This window comes from Electrona antarctica (genome assembly GCF_951216825.1).
Source record: "Electrona antarctica genome assembly, contig: scaffold_550, whole genome shotgun sequence".
NCBI lineage: Eukaryota > Metazoa > Chordata > Actinopteri > Myctophiformes > Myctophidae > Electrona > Electrona antarctica.
The window spans coordinates 14,918-38,635 of record NW_027637611.1 but is presented as its reverse complement, the minus strand read 5'-3'; the positions used below and the strand labels follow the sequence as shown (position 1 = coordinate 38,635).

Here is a 23,718-nt window from a genome sequence, read left to right as displayed (position 1 = left end):
ATTCTTCAGGCAGTGGCAGTACTGTACTTAGCCACAATTTGCAACTCTAGATTTTTTTATAATGGGATGAATCTAGAGTTGCAATACCCTCCATTGACTCCCCACTCATCATTTTGCGTTTGCGATCTGCTCGTCTTAAACGACGTTAAACTCACCAACATTGCAGCTGTAGTCCAAGCTTGAATTATTCTCTTTCAATCTGCAAAGCTTGTTTTTCATAAAAATCCCCCGTAGACATGTTATGAGCTACTTTCTGTCAAGACATTCTGTGCAAGTGATTCTTTTTCTAAGTGCTGGAGTTTGGAAGCGCTCGTCGTAAGTCCCTGAACGTCCCTGCATGCATCTGTTTCGCATTTGCACATAATGCAGGAGGCAGCAGCGCGACCCCTTAATACAAACGAGCGCTTCCAAACTCCAACATTTCTTCTTCTTGACATAAAGTAGCTCATAACATGTCTACGGGGGATTTTTATGAAAAACAAGCTTTGCAGATTGAAAGAGAATAATTCAAGCTTGGACTACAGCTGCAATGTTGGTGAGTTTAACGTCGTTTAAGACAAGCAGATCGCAAACGCAAAATGATGAGTGGGGAGTCAATGGAGGGTATTGCAACTCTAGATTCATCCCATTATAAAAAAATCTAGAGTTGCAAATTGCGGCTATACTGTACTGTACTCTACCTGTAGTCTACCTGTTAATGTTTTTATTTATTTAATAACATCACATTCTTCAGGCAGTGACAGTGACAGTACTGTAGTCTACCTGTTAATGTTTTTATTTATTTAATAACATCACATTCTTCAGGCAGTAACTGTACTGTACTGTACTCTACCTGTCAATGTTGTTATTTATTTAATAACATCACATTCTTCAGGCAGTGACAGTAACTGTACTGTACTGTACTCTACCTGTCAATGTTGTTATTTATTTAATAACATCACATTCTTCAGGCAGTGACAGTAACTGTACTGTACTGTACTCTACCTGTCAATGTTGTTATTTATTTAATAACATCACATTCTTCAGGCAGTAACTGTACTGTAGTCTACCTGTTAATGTTTTTATTTATTTAATAACATCACATTCTTCAGGCAGTAACAGTAACTGTACTGTACTCTACCTGTCAATGTTGTTATTTATTTAATAACATCACATTCTTCAGGCAGTAACTGTACTGTAGTCTACCTGTTAATGTTTTTATTTAGTTTAATAACAACATATTCTTCAGGCAGTAACTGTACTGTACTGTACTCTACCTGTTAATGTTTATTTTTGGCCAGCTGTTGTTGGTGATGTTTTTACCAGCGTTTATAAAATGAACTACTCACCGAATGCCAGGAGGTACTTCCATGTTTAACCTCCACCGTTCATTGTTTAAGTCACAGGTTTTCATATTGTAAATATCTGAACTGTGTCTAAAAGCTGGTGTTTAATTAATCCATGTGGGTTCTTGTTGACTAGGTTAGTTGGTTTAGTTAGTGGTAACAGGGTTTAATCCACTGGGTTGTTGTTGACTAGGTTAGTTGGTTAGTTTGCTGACATCATAACAACTGTCATGGCAGCTTGGCTACAATCCAAACGGACTTCCTCTTCCTCTTCAAAATAAGAGCCAGTCTTGCCCTGCCCAGGTCAGCGGAGGGAGTGTAGAGGATCACATTAGATAATGGACACTGGATGAAACGGTTACACAATCGTGGGATAAAAAAATATATAAAAAAATTAAATAAAATAAAAATAAGAGCCAGTCTTGTAATGATTAGTTGTATTTCTAAGTCTACTTACAGGACACAGATAGACATTTGTAGCACCCTGAGATAATGCTCTGAATGGGCCTCCTGGTGCTGCTCTACCAAGAGGCAGGAGGCCTCATGGTGCTGCTCTACCAAGAGGCAAGAGGCCTCCTGGTGCTGCTCTACCAAGAGGCAAGTCTATCTCTCTCTCTCTCTACTCTCTCTTATCTCTTTCTCTCTCTCTCTCTCTATCTCTCTCTCTACTCTCTCTTTCTCTCTCTCTCTCTCTCTCTATCTCTCTCTCTACTCTCTCTATCTCTTTCTCTCTCTCTCTCTCTCTCTCTCTCTCTCTGTCTCTCTCTATCTCTTTCTCTCTCTCTCTCTCTCTCTCTCTCTCTCTCTCTCTCTCTCTCTCTATCTCTCTCTCTACTCTCTCTATCTCTTTCTCTCTCTACTCTCTCTCTCTCTCTCTACTCTCTCTATCTCTTTCTCTCTCTACTCTCTCTCTCTCTCTCTCTCTCTCTCTCTCTCTCTCTCTCTCTCTCTCTCTCTCTCTACTCTCTCTATCTCTCTTTCTCTCTACTCTCTCTCTCTCTCTCTCTCTCTCTCTCTCTCTCTCTCTCTCTCTCCTGGGTAGAACATGAAACTTACGGACTGCAGCTTTAACAATATTATGCACTACCATATCACTTTATGGCTGCAGTGGCTTTGGCTCAGTGGGTAGTGTGGCCCACGGCCCACTGAGCCGGGAGTCTGTGGCTCCCGGTTCAATCCCCGGCTCCCCCTGTGTCCTTGAACAAGACACTGAACCCCTAACTGCGCGCGATGAGTGCCTTGCATGGTTTAATCTCTCTGTGTGCGTGAGTGTGTGTGTGTGTGTGCATGCGTGCGTGTGTGTGTGTTACAATCAGAACTGCAGACTCACTCCTAATCTTCCGCTGTAGTCTGAAAACCCACCTCTGCAGACTCCGCAGGCCTGTAGCACTTGCTGTAGCACTTGCCCTAGCCTCGACGACCTTACAGGTGTATGCAAAGGCTCAACTTATGTACCGGTAACATTTTATGCATGTAGACTTAGATAGCATTTTTTTGTAAACATAGCACTATATAGTATATGTATAGTTTCTTTATATAGAAGGTAGGTTTGGGTGTAGAGGTGACCACCGTTAGTAAAAACAGAGAGACGTGGTCTTCTCTTCTCTTCACTGGTCACCATTTCACCCAAAACTGGACTATGAATAGGCCTTTAAAATTGAAATTGAAAAAGCATTTTCAGGTCGTCATAGCAATATTATCCAATCAGGACAGAGAACATAGATATTAAGCCAATGGGTAATCTTTCACAATTGTCTAAAATGTTGTAGGCCTATACCTGCAAATTTATTTTTTGTTTATCAAAATGCTGGAGAGACATGTTATTTAACACTGTTACTGAACACACACTATAGCAATGATTACTGTCACAATATAGAGCTATTTAACACTGTTACTGAACACACACTATAGCAATGATTACTGTCACAATATAGAGCTATTTAACACTGTTACTGAACACACTCTATAGCAATGATTACTGTCACACTATAGAGCTATTTAACACTGTTACTGAACACACACTATAGCAATGATTACTGTCACAATATAGAGCTATTTAACACTGTTACTGAACACACTCTATAGCAATGATTACTGTCACAATATAGAGCTATTTAACACTGTTACTGAACACACGCTCTATTAGGGATTCAGAGTCTTGCTCAAGGACACTTGGGGATCCATTTTCGTCACCGCTAAACCCCTTTATCCCTAAACTTCTTTGCCTTTTTTACTATTTTGCAAAACATTTTTGAATAGTTAAAATGGCCAGTCTACAAGCTCACAACGTGTCAATGTAGATTGGCTAGTTGAACTATTCAAATTTTTTTTTCAAAATAGTAAAAAAAGGCAAGGAAGTTTAAGGATAAGGGGTTTAGCGGTGACGAAAATGGAGCCCCTGGAGTCTTGGACACTAACTCTGGGGGAGCCCACAGGGATCGAACCGGGAACCTCACGGTTCCCATCCGGCCTCTCTACCCCTGTATGTACAAAGGAGATCAGCAGCTCCTTTACCTTCCCTGGTGGTCTCCTTCCTGATAGATGATTTCTCACGACTGTAAGTTTGAAGGAAACCAGTGATCCGATAATGGACGGTGTTAGGACCTCAAACAGGAGCCTAAATACAGCCAATGAGATCCTCTCTGTGAAGTGGTGTCAGGACTCAGGACCTTCCACAGTGGAATGAGGATATGTTCCAATGTGTGTTTGGGAAGGACAGTCAGAGCTGTCCTGGGACTAGGGGGTCTTCCTCTAGCTGGGACCAGGGGGTCTTCCTCTAACAACCCATTCATACTTAGAATGAATGAATGAATGGCCGACCTACAGTATGTCCGAAGAGATTGTTATTTTTATATGAGAGAGATATTCTCCTCGTGTTCCCATGGGCTCATTCAGCGACTAGCAGCGTGTGTTTGAACGAGGTGGGTCATCGTGTTGTTTTGGGAGGTCTGAAGCTTCGTTTTTAGTGACATTGAGATGTTGGCGCTGCAGGCAGTCAGAACGCCATTGAATGAGGGCTCCAGCTAGGCTCCTGAGAGCACTTTGGTCGACAAAAGAGGAAATTCTGCCCCAAAAATCTCAAATAATGTAGGTGTTCTTTTTTAGATAATGAATAGGAAGGGATGTCCGCACACTGTTTCTCTGCTTTGTATTGGTACATTGTACCAATACAATGTTTCTCTGCTTTGTATTGGTACACTGTACCAATACAATGTTTCTCTGCCAATACAATGTTTCTCTGCTTTGTATTGGTACATTGTACCAATACACTGTGTCTCTGCTTTGTATTGGTACATTGTACCAATAGGGTTAGGGTTAGGGTTAGGGTACATTGTACCAATAAAATGTTTTCGTGGGAGCAGAGAAACTGTGTGCGGACATCCCTTCCTTTTCATAGTACATATATTTTTGCACCTGTAGAATTTCTGGAGATGTGCTTCATGTTGGATCCTATCTTCTTTAGATAAGCCTCACACACACACACACACACACACACACACACACACACACACACACACACACACACACACACACACACACACACACACACACACACACACACACACACACACACACACACACACACACACACACACACACATCCCTATATATTATCCTTACAATGTCAGTGTTTTGCCAATCATTGGGACTTGAGGCCCACCTGCAGTATCTTCATGGATATATTTTTTCTTTTTTATTCGATGCAATTGTGAACAATAGCCAAGTAAGATAAGATACATATCCATTGGCCAATCAAATGGTTCACTGCAGCTCAACAGTCAGTGTGAGGGGGGGGAGGGGGGGGGGGGGGGGGGGGGTCAGGAGATATCTGTGAGCTCTGCGTTTAAAGGCTTGAAGACCATTGTCTGTGATGGAGTCCACCACATGGCTCAGGAGGTAGAGCAGGTCGTCCAATGATCCATGGGTCGGCGGTTCGAATCCCGGCTCCTCCTGTCTACATGTCGAAGTGTCCTTGGGCAAGACACTGAACCCCAAATTGCTCCCGATGTGCTGGTTGGTACCTTGCATGGCTTCCGCTGCAATCGGTGTATGAATGTGTGTGTGAATGGGTGAATGTAATGCACATATGTAAAGCGCCTTGGATAAAGGCGCTATATAAATGCACCATTTACCATTTACCATTTACCACATGCTCTGGTAGGCTGTTCCATTGTCTGTGATGGAGTCCACTACGTATGCTCTGGTAGGCTGTTCCATTGTCTGTGATGGAGTCCACTACATGCTCTGGTAGAGGCTGTTCCATTGTCTGTGATGGAGTCCACTACATGTTCTGGTAGAGGCTGTTCCATTGTCTGTGATGGAGTCCACTACATGCTCTGGTAGAGGCTGTTCCATTGTCTGTGATGGAGTCCACTACATGCTCTGGTAGAGGCTGTTCCATTGTCTGTGATGGAGTCCACTACATGTTCTGGTAGAGGCTGTTCCATTGTCTGTGATGGAGTCAACTACATGCTCTGGTAGAGGCTGTTCCATTGTCTGTGATGGAGTCCACTACATGCTCTGGTAGGCTGTTCCATGTCTGTGATGGAGTCAACTACATGTTCTGGTAGAGGCTGTTCCATTGTCTGTGATGGAGTCCACTACATGCTCTGGTAGAGGCTGTTCCATTGTCTGTGATGGAGTCCACTACATGCTCTGGTAGAGGCTGTTCCATTGTCTGTGATGGAGTCCACTACATGCTCTGGTAGGCTGTTCCATGTCTGTGATGGAGTCCACTACATGTTCTGGTAGAGGCTGTTCCATTGTCTGTGATGGAGTCCACTACATGCTCTGGTAGAGGCTGTTCCATTGTCTGTGATGGAGTCCACTACATGCTCTGGTAGAGGCTGTTCCATTGTCTGTGATGGAGTCCACTACATGCTCTGGTAGAGGCTGTTCCATTGTCTGTGATGGAGTCAACTACATGCTCTGGTAGAGGCTGTTCCATTGTCTGTGATGGAGTCAACTACATGCTCTGGTAGAGGCTGTTCCATTGTCTGTGATGGAGTCCACTACATGCTCTGGTAGAGGCTGTTCCATTGTCTGTGATGGAGTCAACTACATGCTCTGGTAGAGGCTGTTCCATTGTCTGTGATGGAGTCAACTACATGCTCTGGTAGAGGCTGTTCCATTGTCTGTGATGGAGTCAACTACATGCTCTGGTAGAGGCTGTTCCATTGTCTGTGATGGAGTCCACTACATGCTCTGGTAGGCTGTTCCATTGTCTGTGATGGAGTCCACTACATGCTCTGGTAGAGGCTGTTCCATTGTCTGTGATGGAGTCAACTACATGCTCTGGTAGGCTGTTCCATTGTCTGTGATGGAGTCCACTACATGCTCTGGTAGAGGCTGTTCCATTGTCTGTGATGGAGTCAACTACATGCTCTGGTAGAGGCTGTTCCATTGTCTGTGATGGAGTCCACTACATGCTCTGGTAGGCTGTTCCATTGTCTGTGATGGAGTCCACTACATGCTCTGGTAGAGGCTGTTCCATTGTCTGTGATGGAGTCAACTACATGCTCTGGTAGGCTGTTCCATTGTCTGTGATGGAGTCCACTACATGCTCTGGTAGAGGCTGTTCCATTGTCTGTGATGGAGTCAACTACATGCTCTGGTAGAGGCTGTTCCATTGTTTGTGATGGAGTCCACTACATGCTCTGGTAGAGGCTGTTCCATTGTCTGTGATGGAGTCCACTACATGCTCTGGTAGAGGCTGTTCCATTGTCTGTGATGGAGTCAACTACATGCTCTGGTAGAGGCTGTTCCATTGTCTGTGATGGAGTCAACTACATGCTCTGGTAGGCTGTTCCATTGTCTGTGATGGAGTCCACTACATGCTCTGGTAGAGGCTGTTCCATTGTCTGTGATGGAGTCAACTACATGCTCTGGTAGGCTGTTCCATTGTCTGTGATGGAGTCCACTACATGCTCTGGTAGGCTGTTCCATTGTCTGTGATGGAGTCCACTACATGCTCTGGTAGAGGCTGTTCCATTGTCTGTGATGGAGTCAACTACATGCTCTGGTAGGCTGTTCCATTGTCTGTGATGGAGTCAACTACATGCTCTGGTAGGCTGTTCCATTGTCTGTGATGGAGTCCACTACATGCTCTGGTAGAGGCTGTTCCATTGTCTGTGATGGAGTCCACTACGTATGCTCTGGTAGAGGCTGTTCCATTGTCTGTGATGGAGTCCACCACATGCTCTGGTAGAGGCTGTTCCATTGTCTGTGATGGAGTCCACTACATGTTCTGGTAGAGGCTGTTCCATTGTCTGTGATGGAGTCAACTACATGCTCTGGTAGAGGCTGTTCCATTGTCTGTGATGGAGTCCACTACATGCTCTGGTAGAGGCTGTTCCATTGTCTGTGATGGAGTCAACTACATGCTCTGGTAGGCTGTTCCATTGTCTGTGATGGAGTCCACTACATGCTCTGGTAGGCTGTTCCATTGTCTGTGATGGAGTCCACTACATGCTCTGGTAGAGGCTGTTCCATTGTCTGTGATGGAGTCCACTACATGCTCTGGTAGGCTGTTCCATTGTCTGTGATGGAGTCCACCACATGCTCTGGTAGAGGCTGTTCCATTGTCTGTGATGGAGTCAACTACATGCTCTGGTAGAGGCTGTTCCATTGTCTGTGATGGAGTCAACTACATGCTCTGGTAGAGGCTGTTCCATTGTCTGTGATGGAGTCCACTACATGCTCTGGTAGAGGCTGTTCCATTGTCTGTGATGGAGTCAACTACATGCTCTGGTAGAGGCTGTTTCATTGTCTGTGATGGAGTCAACTACATGCTCTGGTAGAGGCTGTTCCATTGTCTGTGATGGAGTCCACCACATGCTCTGGTAGAGGCTGTTCCATTGTCTGTGATGGAGTCCACCACATGCTCTGGTAGAGGCTGTTCCATTGTCTGTGATGGAGTCCACTACATGCTCTGGTAGAGGCTGTTCCATTGTCTGTGATGGAGTCAACTACATGCTCTGGTAGAGGCTGTTCCATTGTCTGTGATGGAGTCAACTACCTGCTCTGGTAGGCTGTTCCATTGTCTGTGATGGAGTCCACTACATGCTCTGGTAGAGGCTGTTCCATTGTCTGTGATGGAGTCAACTACATGCTCTGGTAGGCTGTTCCATTGTCTGTGATGGAGTCCACTACATGCTCTGGTAGGCTGTTCCATTGTCTGTGATGGAGTCCACTACATGCTCTGGTAGAGGCTGTTCCATTGTCTGTGATGGAGTCCACTACGTATGCTCTGGTAGAGGCTGTTCCATTGTCTGTGATGGAGTCCACTACATGTTCTGGTAGAGGCTGTTCCATTGTCTGTGATGGAGTCCACCACATGCTCTGGTAGAGGCTGTACCATTGTCTGTGATGGAGTCCACTACATGTTCTGGTAGAGGCTGTTCCATTGTCTGTGATGGAGTCCACTACATGCTCTGGTAGAGGCTGTTCCATTGTCTGTGATGGAGTCAACTAGCCTGGCTAATAAACCAGACTAATATCACACAACACTGTCGCGGTATATTAGTCTGGGCTGGCTCCACTTGGATTTCATTTCCCGGGGGGCGGGTTCAAACATTTTCTCTTTGACGCAATTGGTCAGAGCTACTGTCAGTCAAAGGTCTCAAGCATTGAACGTCACTGTACCAAAGCCCGCCCATATTGCATACCGTGTCCCGATTGGCCCGACCTGTTCTCGGTTGTAGGAAAGAGGCGTGCTACTGAGCCTCGCCAGACCCTAATCCGCTGGCAGGCAATTTTTTTTTTGCCAACGGCTGATTCGGTCTGGTTTATTAACCAGGCTAGGAGTCAACTACATGCTCTGGTAGAGGCTGTTCCATTGTCTGTGATGGAGTCAACTACATGCTCTGGTAGAGGCTGTTCCATTGTCTGTGATGGAGTCCACTACATGCTCTGGTAGAGGCTGTTCCATTGTCTGTGATGGAGTCAACTACATGCTCTGGTAGAGGCTGTTCCATTGTCTGTGATGGAGTCAACTACATGCTCTGGTAGAGGCTGTTCCATTGTCTGTGATGGAGTCAACTACATGCTCTGGTAGAGGCTGTTCCATTGTCTGTGATGGAGTCCACCACATGCTCTGGTAGAGGCTGTTCCATTGTCTGTGATGGAGTCCACCACATGCTCTGGTAGAGGCTGTTCCATTGTCTGTGATGGAGTCCACTACATGCTCTGGTAGGCTGTTCCATTGTCTGTGATGGAGTCCACTACATGCTCTGGTAGGCTGTTCCATTGTCTGTGATGGAGTCAACTACATGCTCTGGTAGAGGCTGTTCCATTGTCTGTGATGGAGTCAACTACATGCTCTGGTAGAGGCTGTTCCATTGTCTGTGATGGAGTCCACTACATGCTCTGGTAGGCTGTTCCACGCCTGGACAGCAGTGTGGAGAAAAGTCCTGTCCGATGTGCGTGTTTTGGAGCCTGGGGGGTCGAGAGCATGTTCTGGTGTGGCTGTGCATCGGCGGGTGTTTCGCCGCCTGGTGTAAGGTGGAGGGAGCATGTCCTGGAGGTCCCTAGGGCAGTGGGGGGGGGGCTGCATTTTGTACAGGACTGTAGCGGCGGCAACGTGCCTTCTGTGGCTAAGGCTGTCGATGGAAAGTGTTGTAGTGGCAGTGTCCTGTACTGGATAACGTGTTGTAGTGGCAGTGTCCTGTACTGGCAGTGTCCTGTACTGGATAACGTGTTGTAGTGACAGTGTCCTGTACTGGATAACGTGTTTTAGTGGCAGTGTTGTAGTGGCAGTGTTGTAGTGGCAGTGTCTTGTACTGGATAACGTGTTGTAGTGACAGTGTCCTGTACTGGATAACGTGTTTTAGTGGCAGTGTTGTAGTGGCAGTGTTGTAGTGACAGTGTCCTGTACTGGATAACGTGTTGTAGTGGCAGTGTCCTGTACTGGATAACGTGTTGTAGTGGCAGTGTCCTGTACTGGATAACGTGTTGTAGTGGCAGTGTCCTGTACTGGATAACGTGTTTTAGTGGCAGTGTTGTAGTGGCAGTGTTGTAGTGGCAGTGTCTTGTACTGGATAACGTGTTGTAGTGGCAGTGTCCTGTACTGGATAACGTGTTGTAGTGACAGTGTCCTGTACTGGATAACGTGTTGTAGTGACAGTGTCCTGTACTGGATAACGTGTTTTAGTGGCAGTGTTGTAGTGGCAGTGTTGTAGTGACAGTGTCCTGTACTGGATAACGTGTTGTAGTGGCAGTGTCCTGTACTGGATAACGTGTTTTAGTGGCAGTGTTGTAGTGGCAGTGTTGTAGTGACAGTGTCCTGTACTGGATAACGTGTTGTAGTGACAGTGTCCTGTACTGGATAACGTGTTGTAGTGACAGTGTCCTGTACTGGATAACGTGTTGTAGTGACAGTGTCCTGTACTGGATAACGTGTTGTAGTGACAGTGTCCTGTACTGGATAACGTGTTGTAGTGACAGTGTCCTGTACTGGATAACGTGTTGTAGTGACAGTGTCCTGTACTGGATAACCTGTGTACACCTGGATAACAGTGTCCTGTACTGGATAACCTGTTGATTCTTCTCATCTCTAAGTGTTGTAGTGACAGTGTCCTGTACTGGAGACTATCCAGTACAGTGTCCTGTACTGGATAACCTGTTGATTCTTCTCATCTCTTCTACAGCTGTTGGGGTTAGAGATGTCTTCACAGCACCGGGATTTCTTTCAAAATAGAAGCTCGGGGTGCCGGGCAAGATATGGCAGCTTTTACTCTGAAAGCCGGGCGCTTCCTTTCCGTACAAAAACCGGGAGGCATAATGTTGCTTGCTTACCTCGCTATGATTACGATGGAGTCTCTCTAGAAGCGTTAATATTCCAGGCCGTGAGAGGCATGTTGAAGTCAGAAATGAAGTATATCCATCTGGTCAAAACCACGGAGAGCTCCCTAGATGACGCGCGGCGAGCATTTCTTGCTGATCCGTAAACAGGGAAGTGAACGGCAGCCTCTCCTTCATTGCAGAAGGAGAGGCCAACCCCAAAAAAAGAGAAACAAATCAGTCGGTTGGATTAGTTATGACGTTCCCACACGTCGTACGATCTAAATGTATTAACTAGGGCTGGGACTCCATTAAAACATTTAATCTAATTAATTAGAAGCTTTGTAATTAATTAATCTTGATTAATCGCATTTTAATCGCATGTCAATATTCAACCCGAGAACCGTGAGAAACCTTTTTTTCCAACTCCATAGAAAAATGTTGAAAATGAGTGGTATTCCCCTTTAATGAGTGGTATTCCCCTTTAAATGAGTGGTATTCCCCTTTAAGAGTGGTATTCCCCTTTATGAGTGGTATTCCCCTTTAATGAGTGGTATTCCCCTTTATGAGTGGTATTCCCCTTTAAATGAGTGGTATTCCCCTTTAAGAGTGGTATTCCCCTTTATGAGTGGTATTCCCCTTTAATGAGTGGTATTCCCCTTTATGAGTGGTATTCCCCTTTAATGAGTGGTATTCCCCTTTATGAGTGGTATTCCCCTTTAAATGAGTGGTATTCCCCTTTAAGCAATACAACGTTTTTTCCAACAGATAAACAAGTGCAGCAAGTGCCTATAAAGTGTCTATGAATACTCAAATGTGCTTTATATGGCGGGGCATGAGAAAACAAATAAAAACAACTTTATTAGGGGGGAAACACTTAGACAAAGGAATAAAATAAAAAACGGTGGAATGAACTAGCTGGGGAGTGCATTTCACATGGGGTTGCATGGGGCAGACCATTATCTGACCACGGACTTTCACACTTGCTGCTTCAGTATGTTTCGCATCGAGGACAGCTTGACAGCTTTGTGATGTGTTGAAATCTCCGCAAAGCCTCTGCAAGCCTCTACTCTGCGAGACATGTTAAGCTGAAGCAGCTAACATGGAAGCTAACGTTGGTCATATGGCGTATGGATCCTTTCCCTCTGACATTGCACACAACCATGCTGCTATCCACGCATCCATCCGATTTTAAATCTAAATGTCCCATCAACGGAGCAAAAGCGATATAAGCAGCTTCTTCATTCGATTCGTTTGGGTTTGGGCTTTGTTGTTGTCTGACGGAGCTGTAGTGTAGAGTGAACTGGACTGCTACTGCTGCGAGGGGGGGGGCTGCTCCTCCCCCTGCAAGGTGTGCAGCAGCCTATTCAGTACTTGAAACGCGCCCAGTGAGAAACGTTCCGCAGTGAAAAAAAAGGTGCGATTAAATGCGTTAATCCCGGCCCTAGTTTGAACATGTCTCTTCCTCCTCTCTCTCCTCCCCAGCGGAGCCCCTGGTTCAGGTGGACCGTTAGGGTTAGATGTCCTGTTCTTCTTTAGTTTCTGTATTAACACCTGTATCAACGGACCTATTTAATCCATTTAATCCATGTGCCCATCATTTATAGCGCCCGGACCACTTTTACCGGCGCACCGGAAGTTGTTGTGCATGTCTGTGTAACAGCTAACAATAGCCACACCACTCTAGAGTCGATCGACAACAACGGGAGGTAAGAATAAATCTATCGCGACTAGCGACTGGACCGCGGAAGGCCGTCAAACACAGGATCTTTTTTTCAGAATTAGACGGGATGATTTAGATCGGGAGTTATGATCGTTTTAAGATTTTCGTTTTCGTCAGCTAAACAGGCAGGGAACATTTTCGATGACGTGTCACTTTTTGACACGTCATCGGATTGGGCAACAAGCACTCCTAGGCTCTAGAGCGATGCGAACGGTTTTGTTATCATTAATCTCCGTCCTATTTATCAACCTTCGGCTTGGGCACTTGACCATGACCTTGAACTTGACGGAGATCTCCGCCCCGGGCCTCCATGGTGTTAACGTAGTCCCTCTCTCTCTCCTCCATAGCGGAGCCCCTGGTCCAGGTGGACCGTTAGGGTTATGGTTAGATGTCTTGATCTTCTTATAGTGTCTGTATTAACGTCCCTCTCTCTCTCCTCCATAGCGGAGCCCCTGGTCCAGGTGGACCGTTAGGGTTAGGGTTAGATGTCTTGATCTTCTTATAGTGTCTGTATTAACGTCCCTCTCTATCTCCTCTCCATAGCGGAGCCCCTGGTGAGGGGGACAGTTAGATGTTAGATCAGATGTTATGGATGTATGTAACGTGTCTCTTCCTCTCTCTCTCCTCCATAGCGGAGCCTCTGGTCCAGGTGGACGGGAAGCCCAGCTGCTGCTTCTTCAAGTTCAGCCCCAAGCTGATGTTCACCAAGGTCCTGAAGGCCCAGCTGTGGGTGTACCTGCGCCCGCTGCAGCAGACCTCCACCGTGTACCTGCAGATCCTGCGTCTGAAGCCCGTGACGGACCAGGGCAGCCGCCACATCCGCATCCGCTCGCTGAAGATCGAGCTGAACTCCCGCGTGGGCCACTGGCAGAGCATCGACTTCAAGCACGTCCTGCAGAACTGGTTCAAGCAGCCGCACACCAACTGGGGCATCGACATCAACGCCTACGACGAGAGCGGCAACGACCTGGCCGTCACCTCGCTGAGACCCGGGGAGGAAGGGCTGGTAAGGACTGTCACCGTCAGAGCTGGCCTGGGATTGATTGATTGTTTGATTGATTTATTTTTGCAGTTTGCAGTACATTTCAAGTACAACTCAATACAAAAACTGTTAACAGTGAGTGGACGACACCATAAAGCATTACACTTGTTTACAATAGGGCCCACCATTTTCAATTCATCAAAACATTTAGAGACGTACGAATATACACAACTATATAGGAAATATAAATATAAAGGAAATCATCATAGGAGGTAAAAAGGGAAAAGAAACATATACAGTGAGGGGAAACAGGGGTGGGGGGGGATTCAGATTTTACGGGGGCCAGTTCGTCCGTATAGGTGCCCTTTGAGAGCGGTTTTGAAGGAGTCAAGGGATTCGCATGTCTTAATGACTGTTGGTAGGGCGTTCCACATTGAACCCTGTTTAATGTCCCATTCACACTTAGAATGAAGGGCTGTCAGACCTGTACTGGGACAGTGGATCTATAAGATCACAACGCATCGCACTGCAACACATAGTGAGCTTGTAGATCTGCTATCTTCACCAAATGTTTGCAGCACGATACGGAACGCAGATCTATTTGTGACTCGTATGGGATCCTCAGGCTATGGGATAGGACAGTGATCCTCTCAGGGTATGGGACAGGACAGGACAGTGATCCTCAGGCTATGGGACAGGACAGTGATCCTCTCAGGGTATGGGACAGGACAGGACAGCGATCCTCTCAGGGTATGGGACAGGACAGGACAGTGACCCTCTCAGGCTATGGGACAGGACAGGACAGCGATCCTCTCAGGGTATGGGACAGGACAGGACAGTGATCCTCAGGCTATGGGACAGGACAGGACAGTGATCCTCTCAGGGTATGGGACAGGACAGTGATCCTCAGGCTATGGGACAGGACAGGACAGTGATCCTCAGGCTATGGGACAGGACAGTGATCCTCTCAGGGTATGGGACAGGACAGGACAGCGATCCTCTCAGGGTATGGGACAGGACAGGACAGTGATCCTCTCAGGCTATGGGACAGGACAGGACAGCGATCCTCTCAGGGTATGGGACAGGACAGGACAGTGATCCTCAGGCTATGGGACAGGACAGGACAGTGATCCTCTCAGGGTATGGGACAGGACAGGACAGTGATCCTCAGGCTATGGGACAGGACAGTGATCCTCAGGCTATGGGACAGGACAGTGATCCTCTCAGGGTATAGAGACACATTTCACGCCCCCAAATGAGACAGCGTCCCCACTTCTGGTCCGTTGGCACGGATACTGCAGGCCAGCCCATAGAAGTCCATTGAAATTCAACTGTAGTTAGCCTACTTTTAAAATAATATGAAATGAACTGAAGACTATATTGATTTGAATAAAAATATGTTTCCAAATGTATGAAGTGTCTTTGTCAACATATATTGTTGTTTTCTCAATAGAGGATGTATTTCACATTTAATTTACCACTTGAATGAGTTACCATAATGTTAACGGAGCAGAGGGTTGACGGCAGACAGAGAACCTGTCGCTTTTACGGGACGTCACTGCCTTTACGAGGCTACGAGCGCCGACTTTGAAGAGTGGAATTCTCAATATGCATCCCGATCCCGACTGACTTTGTTATTCATGTCTATATTTTGAACATGTCACAGGCTTACTATATATAATACCTTCTACCTACCACGGAGCTCCGACGTTGTGTTTTACCGCTGTCAACTTGTTGTATAATTAACTTTGCTGAATAGTTGCATGGGAAAATAACCCAGCTAAATGGAGGAGTGACATCCTGACATTTTCAACTACCTAGTGAATTCTCCAGATGAGTATTAATAATAGTCTTGCAAGATGCTGTTTAGATCATTTTCAACAAATACATAGCATATAAAACGAAATACAACAAATATATCTGGGTATTGAAAACCTCAAGGGATGCATCCGTGACGTATATACCGTGCGACCACTTTGACTTGAGATTTACAATGCTAGCACTTTTCACAAACTGATGGAGTATATTATAGTACATTGTAGGATGTATATTGAAATGGCAGGTATGTGACAAATTAAACATATGGGACACTTTATTAGAACACAAAAAAAATCGCTATAGCCTCAGTAATGAACCAGTGAAATTAGGGTATTTTATGATGCCTCTCATAGGGATTGCATTGGCAGCTGCAGTACACAGTTGAAACGGACCAGAAGTGGGGCCGCTGTCTCATTTGGGGGCGTGAAATTTGTAGTGCCTGTGTGTCTCTATGGGACAGGACAGTGATCCTCAGGCTATGGGACAGGACAGTGATCCTCTCAGGGTATGGGACAGGACAGGACAGTGATCCTCAGGCTATGGGACAGGACAGTGATCCTCTCAGGGTATGGGACAGGACAGGACAGTGATCCTCAGGCTATGGGACAGGACAGGACAGTGATCCTCTCAGGGTATGGGACAGGACACTCAGGGTATGGGACAGGACAGCAATCCTCTCAGGGTATGGGACAGGACAGGACAGTGATCCAGACTAGAAGTGGTCATTTGGGCCGGATCACGACAACACAGAACAGCGGGCACCTCTGGTGTGTCGGCCAATAGGACGGCTGCCCCACAGCGGGTCGGCCAATAGGACGTCTGCCCTCTCTGCGACGCAGCAGCATGTGTTGTTTTTCTAAAAGGGGACAGAAAAAGAGCAGATCAGAGAAGAGAAGGCATGTGTACCAAAACAGAACCAAACACAACAAGCAACAGAAAGTCCAACTCCCCTTTCTCACTGATCTCTGTGTGTGTGTGTGTGTGTGTGTGTGTGTGTGTGTGTGTGTGTGTGTGTGTGTGTGTGCGTGCGTGCGTGCGTGCGTGCGTGAGTGCGTGCGTGCGTGCGTGCGTGCGTGCGTGCGTGCATGCAAACCGACTTCACCTCGTTGGCCTTTCGTCTTATTTCCTCGTATGAATGCGTCACAAAAAAACAAGAAAAGAAACTGTGCTGCTGGAGCCCAGCTGGATGGGGGGGGGGGGGTGGGGGGAGGGGGAGTGGAGGGGTGTGGGCTTTCTCAAATAAACACCATGGACTCAGAGATGCTCTCCTCTGGCCGCGCCCGGGGAGAGGTCAAGGTTATGGCAGCCTGCAGATGACCTCCAGGGTCAGAGGTCAAACTAAGCATATAGATCAGTGATTTCATATCTCAAGGACTCCCATTTGATAAGATTTGTTTTTTTTATCTCTGTGACCCCAAAATCTACACTGTTCATTCACCTCTTTAGAGGGAGGGGTGCAATACGTAGTTCAGACCCTAACCCATTCACCTCTTTAGAGGGAGGGGTGCAGTACGTAGTTCAGACCCTAACCCATTCACCTCTTTAGAGGGAGGGGTGCAATACGTAGTTCAGACCCTAACCCATTCACCTCTTTAGAGGGAGGGGTGAAATACGTAGTTCAGACCCTAACCCATTCACCTCTTTAGAGGGAGGGGTGCAATACGTAGTTCAATCTACACTGTTCATTCACCTCTTTAGAGGGAGGGGTGCAATACGTAGTTCAGACCCTAACCCATTCACCTCTTTAGAGGGAGGGGTGCAATACGTAGTTCAATCTACACTGTTCATTCACCTCTTTAGAGGGAGGGGTGCAATACGTAGTTCAATCTACACTGTTCATTCACCTCTTTAGAGGGAGGGGTGCAATACGTAGTTCAATCTACACTGTTCATTCACCTCTTTAGAGGGAGGGGTGCAATACGTAGTTCAATCTACACTGTTCATTCACCTCTTTAGAGGGAGGGGTGCAGTACGTAGTTCAATCTACACTGTTCATTCACCTCTTTAGAGGGAGGGGTGCAATACGTAGTTCAATCTACACTGTTCATTCACCTCTTTAGAGGGAGGGGTGCAATACGTAGTTCAGACCCTAACCCATTCACCTCTTTAGAGGGAGGGGTGCAATACGTAGTTCAGACCCTAACCCATTCACCTCTTTAGAGGGAGGGGTGCAATACGTAGTTCAATCTACACTGTTCATTCACCTCTTTAGAGGGAGGGGTGCAATACGTAGTTCAATCTACACTGTTCATTCACCTCTTTAGAGGGAGGGGTGCAATACGTAGTTCAGACCCTAACCCATTCACCTCTTTAGAGGGAGGGGTGCAATACGTAGTTCAGACCCTAACCCATTCACCTCTTTAGAGGGAGGGGTGCAATACGTAGTTCAGACCCTAACCCATTCACCTCTTTAGAGGGAGGGGTGCAATACGTAGTTCAGACCCTAACCCATTCACCTCTTTAGAGGGAGGAGTGCAATACGTAGTTCAGACCCTAACCCATTCACCTCTTTAGAGGGAGGGGTGCAATACGTAGTTCAGACCCTAACCCATTCACCTCTTTAGAGGGAGGGGTGCAATACGTAGTTCAGACCCTAACCCATTTACCTCTTTAGAGGGAGGGGTGCAATACGTAGTTCAATCTACACTGGCAGTGTTTCATTTACCTCTTTAGAGGGAGGGGTGCAGTACGTAGTTCAGACAAACCACAACCCACCTCATCCCGCTCCATCGGAATTACATGCGGTCCCCCTTTAGAGTGTAGAGTTACAGACCTGTGAGGTGTCTAACAATCATTTAGCTGCAGGGAGCCCCCCTGGAACCACCACAGAGCCATGGGGTCCCCCCTGGCCCCCCACGGAGCCATGGGGGTCCCCATGGCCCCCACCTCGAGACCCACTGCTATAGATGACAGTATGGCCGGCCTTGACCACTGCTACTCTTTGAATTGTTCATGGTACTACTTGCTTTGACATCCATTTACAATTTAATCATTGGATATACTGTAGATTCCATATATTTAATTTAGTTTATTTGTCACTAGTCAAGGCCATTCCGTTTGTAGTTGTAGACGTGAGACTTCAGACCCGACTCAGACTTCATTCAGGAGTTGACCTGACTTGGACATGCAGCCTGAAGACTTCATCCTGGTGGAATGAAGGGTCAGAATGAAGGGTTAGAATGAAGGGTTAGAATGAAGGGTTAGAATGAAGGCACTGAGGCCATGAGGTAGAATGAAGGCTTAGAATGAAGGCACTGAGGCCATGAGGTGGAATGAAGGGTTAGAATGAAGGGTTAGAATGAAGGCACTGAGGCCATGAGGTGGAATGAAGGGTTAGAATGAAGGGTCAGAATGAAGGGTTAGAATGAAGGCACTGAGGCCATGAGGTAGAATGAAGGCTTAGAATGAAGGCACTGAGGCCATGAGGTGGAATGAAGGGTTAGAATGAAGGGTTAGAATGAAGGGTTAGAATGAAGGCACTGAGGCCATGAGGTGGAATGAAGGCTTAGAATGAAGGGTTAGAATGAAGGGTTAGAATGAAGGCACTGAGGCCATGAGGTGGAATGAAGGGTTAGAATGAAGGGTTAGAATGAAGGGTTAGAATGAACGCACTGAGGCCATGAGGTGGAATGAAGGCTTAGAATGAAGGCACTGAGGCCATGAGGTGGAATGAAGGGTTAGAATGAAGGGTTAGAATGAAGGGTTAGAATGAAGGCACTGAGGCCATGAGGTGGAATGAAGGCTTAGAATGAAGGCACTGAGGCCATGAGGTGGAATGAAGGGTTAGAATGAACGCACTGAGGCCATGAGGTGGAATGAAGGCACTGAGGCCATGAGGTGGAATGAAGGGTTAGAATGAACGCACTGAGGCCATGAGGTGGAATGAAGGCTTAGAATGAAGGCACTGAGGCCATGAGGTGGAATGTGGGTCACAACATCGTAGGATAAAAATATAGTGGGGAAAAAAATAATAGATTTTTTGCTGACTTTGCACAGAGAATACAGGCTTTAAATCCATTGTTTTCATATTGAAGAGACTCCTCCCCCTGAACGTGGTCAGATCTGGCCATCCAGCGTTCAGATGGTCCGTTTAGAGGCAAATAGTTCCACATCTTATGGTCTGTTTAGTGTCAAATAGTTCCACATCTTATGGTCTGTTTAGTGTCAAATAGTTCCACATCTTATGGTCTGTTTAGTGTCAAATAGTTCCACATCTTATGGTCTGTTTAGTGTCAAATAGTTCCACATCTTATGGTTTGTTTAGTGTCAAATAGTTCCACATCTTATGGTCTGTTTAGTGTAAAATAGTTCCACATCTTATGGTCTGTTTAGTGTCAAATAGTTCCACATCTTATGGTCTGTTTAGTGTCAAATAGTTCCACATCTTATGGTTTGTTTAGTGTCAAATAGTTCCACATCTTATGGTCTGTTTAGTGGCAAATAGTTCCACATCTTATGGTCTGTTTAGTGTCAAATAGTTCCACATCTTATGGTCTGTTTAGTGGCAAATAGTTCCACATCTTATGGTCTGTTTAGTGGCAAATAGTTCCACATCTTATGGTCTGTTTAGTGTCAAATAGTTCCACATCTTATGGTCAAACATCTGGAATGAAATGTACCGTTGTGAGCAGTCATCAGTACAGATTTGTGAATACTCAGGTATTTTAATACACAGTACAATTTTCAATCACCATACATTAAATTGTACAGTATAGCAGGGGCATATATCAGTGATAATGCTTTCATGAATTTATTTATCTTAAGACAAAAAAATAAATAAAAACAACATGCAGGATTTTGTACCCCTGATGTTGACATCCTGTGTAAGAATAGAAACGTATAATGAATTATTAATTATTACTGTTATTTCATGGATGTGATCCAGTATGCACAGAATGCACACTACAGTAATGAATATTAAAATAGTATAAATATATGCTAAAAATAATATTATATTTATATAATACTTAAAGAACTGTAAAAGGAACCTGGACAACAGCCAGGCAATCACCAACCCTATACACCCGTCAATGTATCGCAGGTCTATTTTTCTGAGCTTGTAGATCGGCGATATTTCCACAGAACGTTTTGCCAAATCTCTGCCAAATGTTTGTCTATATTTTGGACCTATTATTCTGGCTTTCCCAGAAATGGGATGGCTTTCCCAGCTGGGGTTCATGTGACATCACAGAACTGCCGATTAAAACACGCTGAAGAACGTCAGTGCTAAAAGAAACAGCGAGTGGAAGGAATGGTGCGACTGCCATCCTGAGCCAAGTGACTCACAAAGCTCTCCCGATCTTAACTGAACACTCTGCATTTTGTTGCAGTGTGTTTGTGTGACCAGTGACCTGGTAAATTCGGATGAATCATTATTACATAAGACGGAACCCCCAACTAGTTTGGATGTCAACAATTGGGAGAAGGATGAAAGGAAACCTCAGTGGTGGCGTTTACTACTCTTAAAGGAAACCTCAGTGGTGGCGTTTATTACTCTTAAAGGAAACCTCAGTGGTGGCGTTTACTACTCTTAAAGGAAACCTCAGTGGTGGCGTTTACTACTCTTAAAGGAAACCTCAGTGGTGGCGTTTACTACTCTTAAAGGAAACCTCAGTGGTGGCGTTTACTACTCTTAAACCTCAGTGGTGGCGTTACTACTCTTAAAGGAAACCTCAGTGGTGGCGTTTACTACTCTTAAAGGAAACCTCAGTGGTGGCGTTTACTACTCTTAAAGGAAACCTCAGTGGTGGCGTTTACTACTCTTAAAGGAAACCTCAGTGGTGGCGTTTACTACTCTTAAACCTCAGTGGTGGCGTTACTACTCTTAAAGGAAACCTCAGTGGTGGCGTTTACTACTCTTAAAGGAAACCTCAGTGGTGGCGTTTACTACTCTTAAAGGAAACCTCAGTGGTGGCGTTTACTACTCTTAAAGGAAACCTCAGTGGTGGCGTTTACTACTCTTAAAGGAAACCTCAGTGGTGGCGTTTACTACTCTTAAAGGAAACCTCAGTGGTGGCGTTTACTACTCTTAAACCTCAGTGGTGGCGTTTACTACTCTTAAAGGAAACCTCAGTGGTGGCGTTTACTACTCTTAAACCTCAGTGGTGGCGTTACTACTCTTAAAGGAAACCTCAGTGGTGGCGTTTACTACTCTTAAAGGAAACCTCAGTGGTGGCGTTTACTACTCTTAAAAGTAGCTCCATCGTCAAGGTGTCACGCCACGCACTGTGGCTGCCTGGCGTTTAAACATGTTGGGTCCAGGCCTCCTATTGGCTGCTAACACCATGTTGGGTCCAGGCCTCCTATTGGCTGCTAACACCATGTTGGGTCCAGGCCTCCTATTGGCTGCTAACACCATGTTGGGTCCAGGCCTCCTATTGGCTGCTAACAATCCCACAGTAGTACAAAGTTGAGCACCAGGGAATTAAACGCTATTGCGTGCAAAGCTTGTACTCAATAAACCGCCAGAATCAGAGCAGAGTCTCTGAGCTGTTTGAAAGAGGGAGAGTTTTTTTAGGTCATTTTGAGCATTCGATTTGCACGAGCAAACTTGTTGGGCTGGTGCCAAGATCACAGACCAAAACACAGAAACGTCAGGGTCATCAGTGATTGCTCCGTGATTTCTGGTTTATGGTGTGTGTGTGTGTGTGTGTGTGTGTGTGTGTGTGTGTGTGTGTGTGTGAGAGAGAGACAGTAGATAGTCTTTATCACTAACGCTCATTATAATAATATATTAACATATGATGACGTCATTGTTAATGTGGAGTCCATACATGGATCATTAACTTTCACTGTGTATAACAATAAGTCTTTTCAGTAAACACATAACCAGTAATCTCCTATAACCACCTCTTCGTCTGTCTCGCCCCCTCCCCCCGCCCCCCCACCCCCCACCCCACCAACCCCCACTGATTCCAGCAGCCGTTCCTGGAAGTGAAGGTTCTGGAGACGACCAAGCGCTCGCGCAGGAACCTGGGCCTGGACTGCGACGAGCACAGCACCGAGTCTCGCTGCTGCCGCTACCCGCTGACGGTGGACTTCGAGGCGTTCGGCTGGGACTGGATCATCGCCCCGAAGCGCTACAAGGCCAACTACTGCTCCGGCCAGTGCGAGTACATGTTCATGCAGAAGTACCCGCACACCCACCTGGTGCAGCACGCCAACCCGCGCGGCTCGGCGGGCCCGTGCTGCACGCCCACCAAGATGTCCCCCATTAACATGCTCTACTTCAATGACAAGCAGCAGATCATCCACGGGAAGATCCCTGGCATGGTGGTGGACCGGTGTGGCTGTTCTTAGAGAGGAGGAGTTATGAACTAAATGTACAGCCACCACCTCCCCGCTTTACGGACCTATCTGTCCTTCTAAATGTACAGCCACCACCTCCCCGCTTTACGGACCGTCCCGGCATACCACTCTATCACCTCCCAACTGGACTTACATACTTCTCTCTGTTCATTCATTTTATTCTTAAGTGTTAAAAAAACATGGTTATAAATGAAATATGACACAAAAACGAAAACAACAAACAAAAAAAGTTCTGAGTGAGTGAGAGAGTGATAGAAGTTACACTTTGGACGATTTAAAGGTGGGCGTGTTGGGTGGAACGGTACAGATAATGAATGAATGAATGAATAAGACAAAACTATGTTATAAGTGTTTCTTAGTTTTGTGGTTATTGTTTTGTCTCGAGATGTATTTTTTATTTTTTAAACAACGGCGTCTTTGTGAGATGTCCAGGCCGGTGGAAGGAGATAGCAGGAGACATTTACAGTATCCTTATTGGTTTAGTTCTGTTCACCTTTTCAAAGCATGTTCAGTCCTGGAGTGAAGAACAACAGGTTATGTTTACTTCTATCTTATATGGGTGGGATGAGATCCACATAGAATGTCTTGAAAGGGGGCCTGGGTTGAGGTTTCTGTTACTTTGCAAATACATCGAGGGGGGAAAAAACCTCAGCCTAAGAACAGAACAAAAAGCTTCCTTTGCATGCTGATGAATACGACCAGAATGAACCCAAAAGGACTTTCTGGGAACGTGTTGCTGCTGGAGAGGCTGCGGCCTCTATTGATGCATAACACCCCAGTGT

General features: G+C 46.0%; 1 protein-coding gene across 1 annotated transcript; it reads left to right on the top strand.

The window, feature by feature from the left end:
• Nucleotides 1-1,826: 1,826 nt before the first annotated feature.
• On the top strand, nucleotides 1,827-22,927 carry LOC306918777 (growth/differentiation factor 11-like; the record flags this gene model as incomplete). The annotated part of the gene is made up of 3 exons (XM_079531641.1): nucleotides 1,827-1,926; nucleotides 13,461-13,834; nucleotides 22,547-22,927. 3 exons carry the CDS (start codon nucleotides 1,827-1,829, stop codon nucleotides 22,925-22,927), a joined length of 855 nt encoding a protein of 284 aa, XP_079387767.1.
• Between the last annotated feature and the right edge of the window lie 791 nt (nucleotides 22,928-23,718).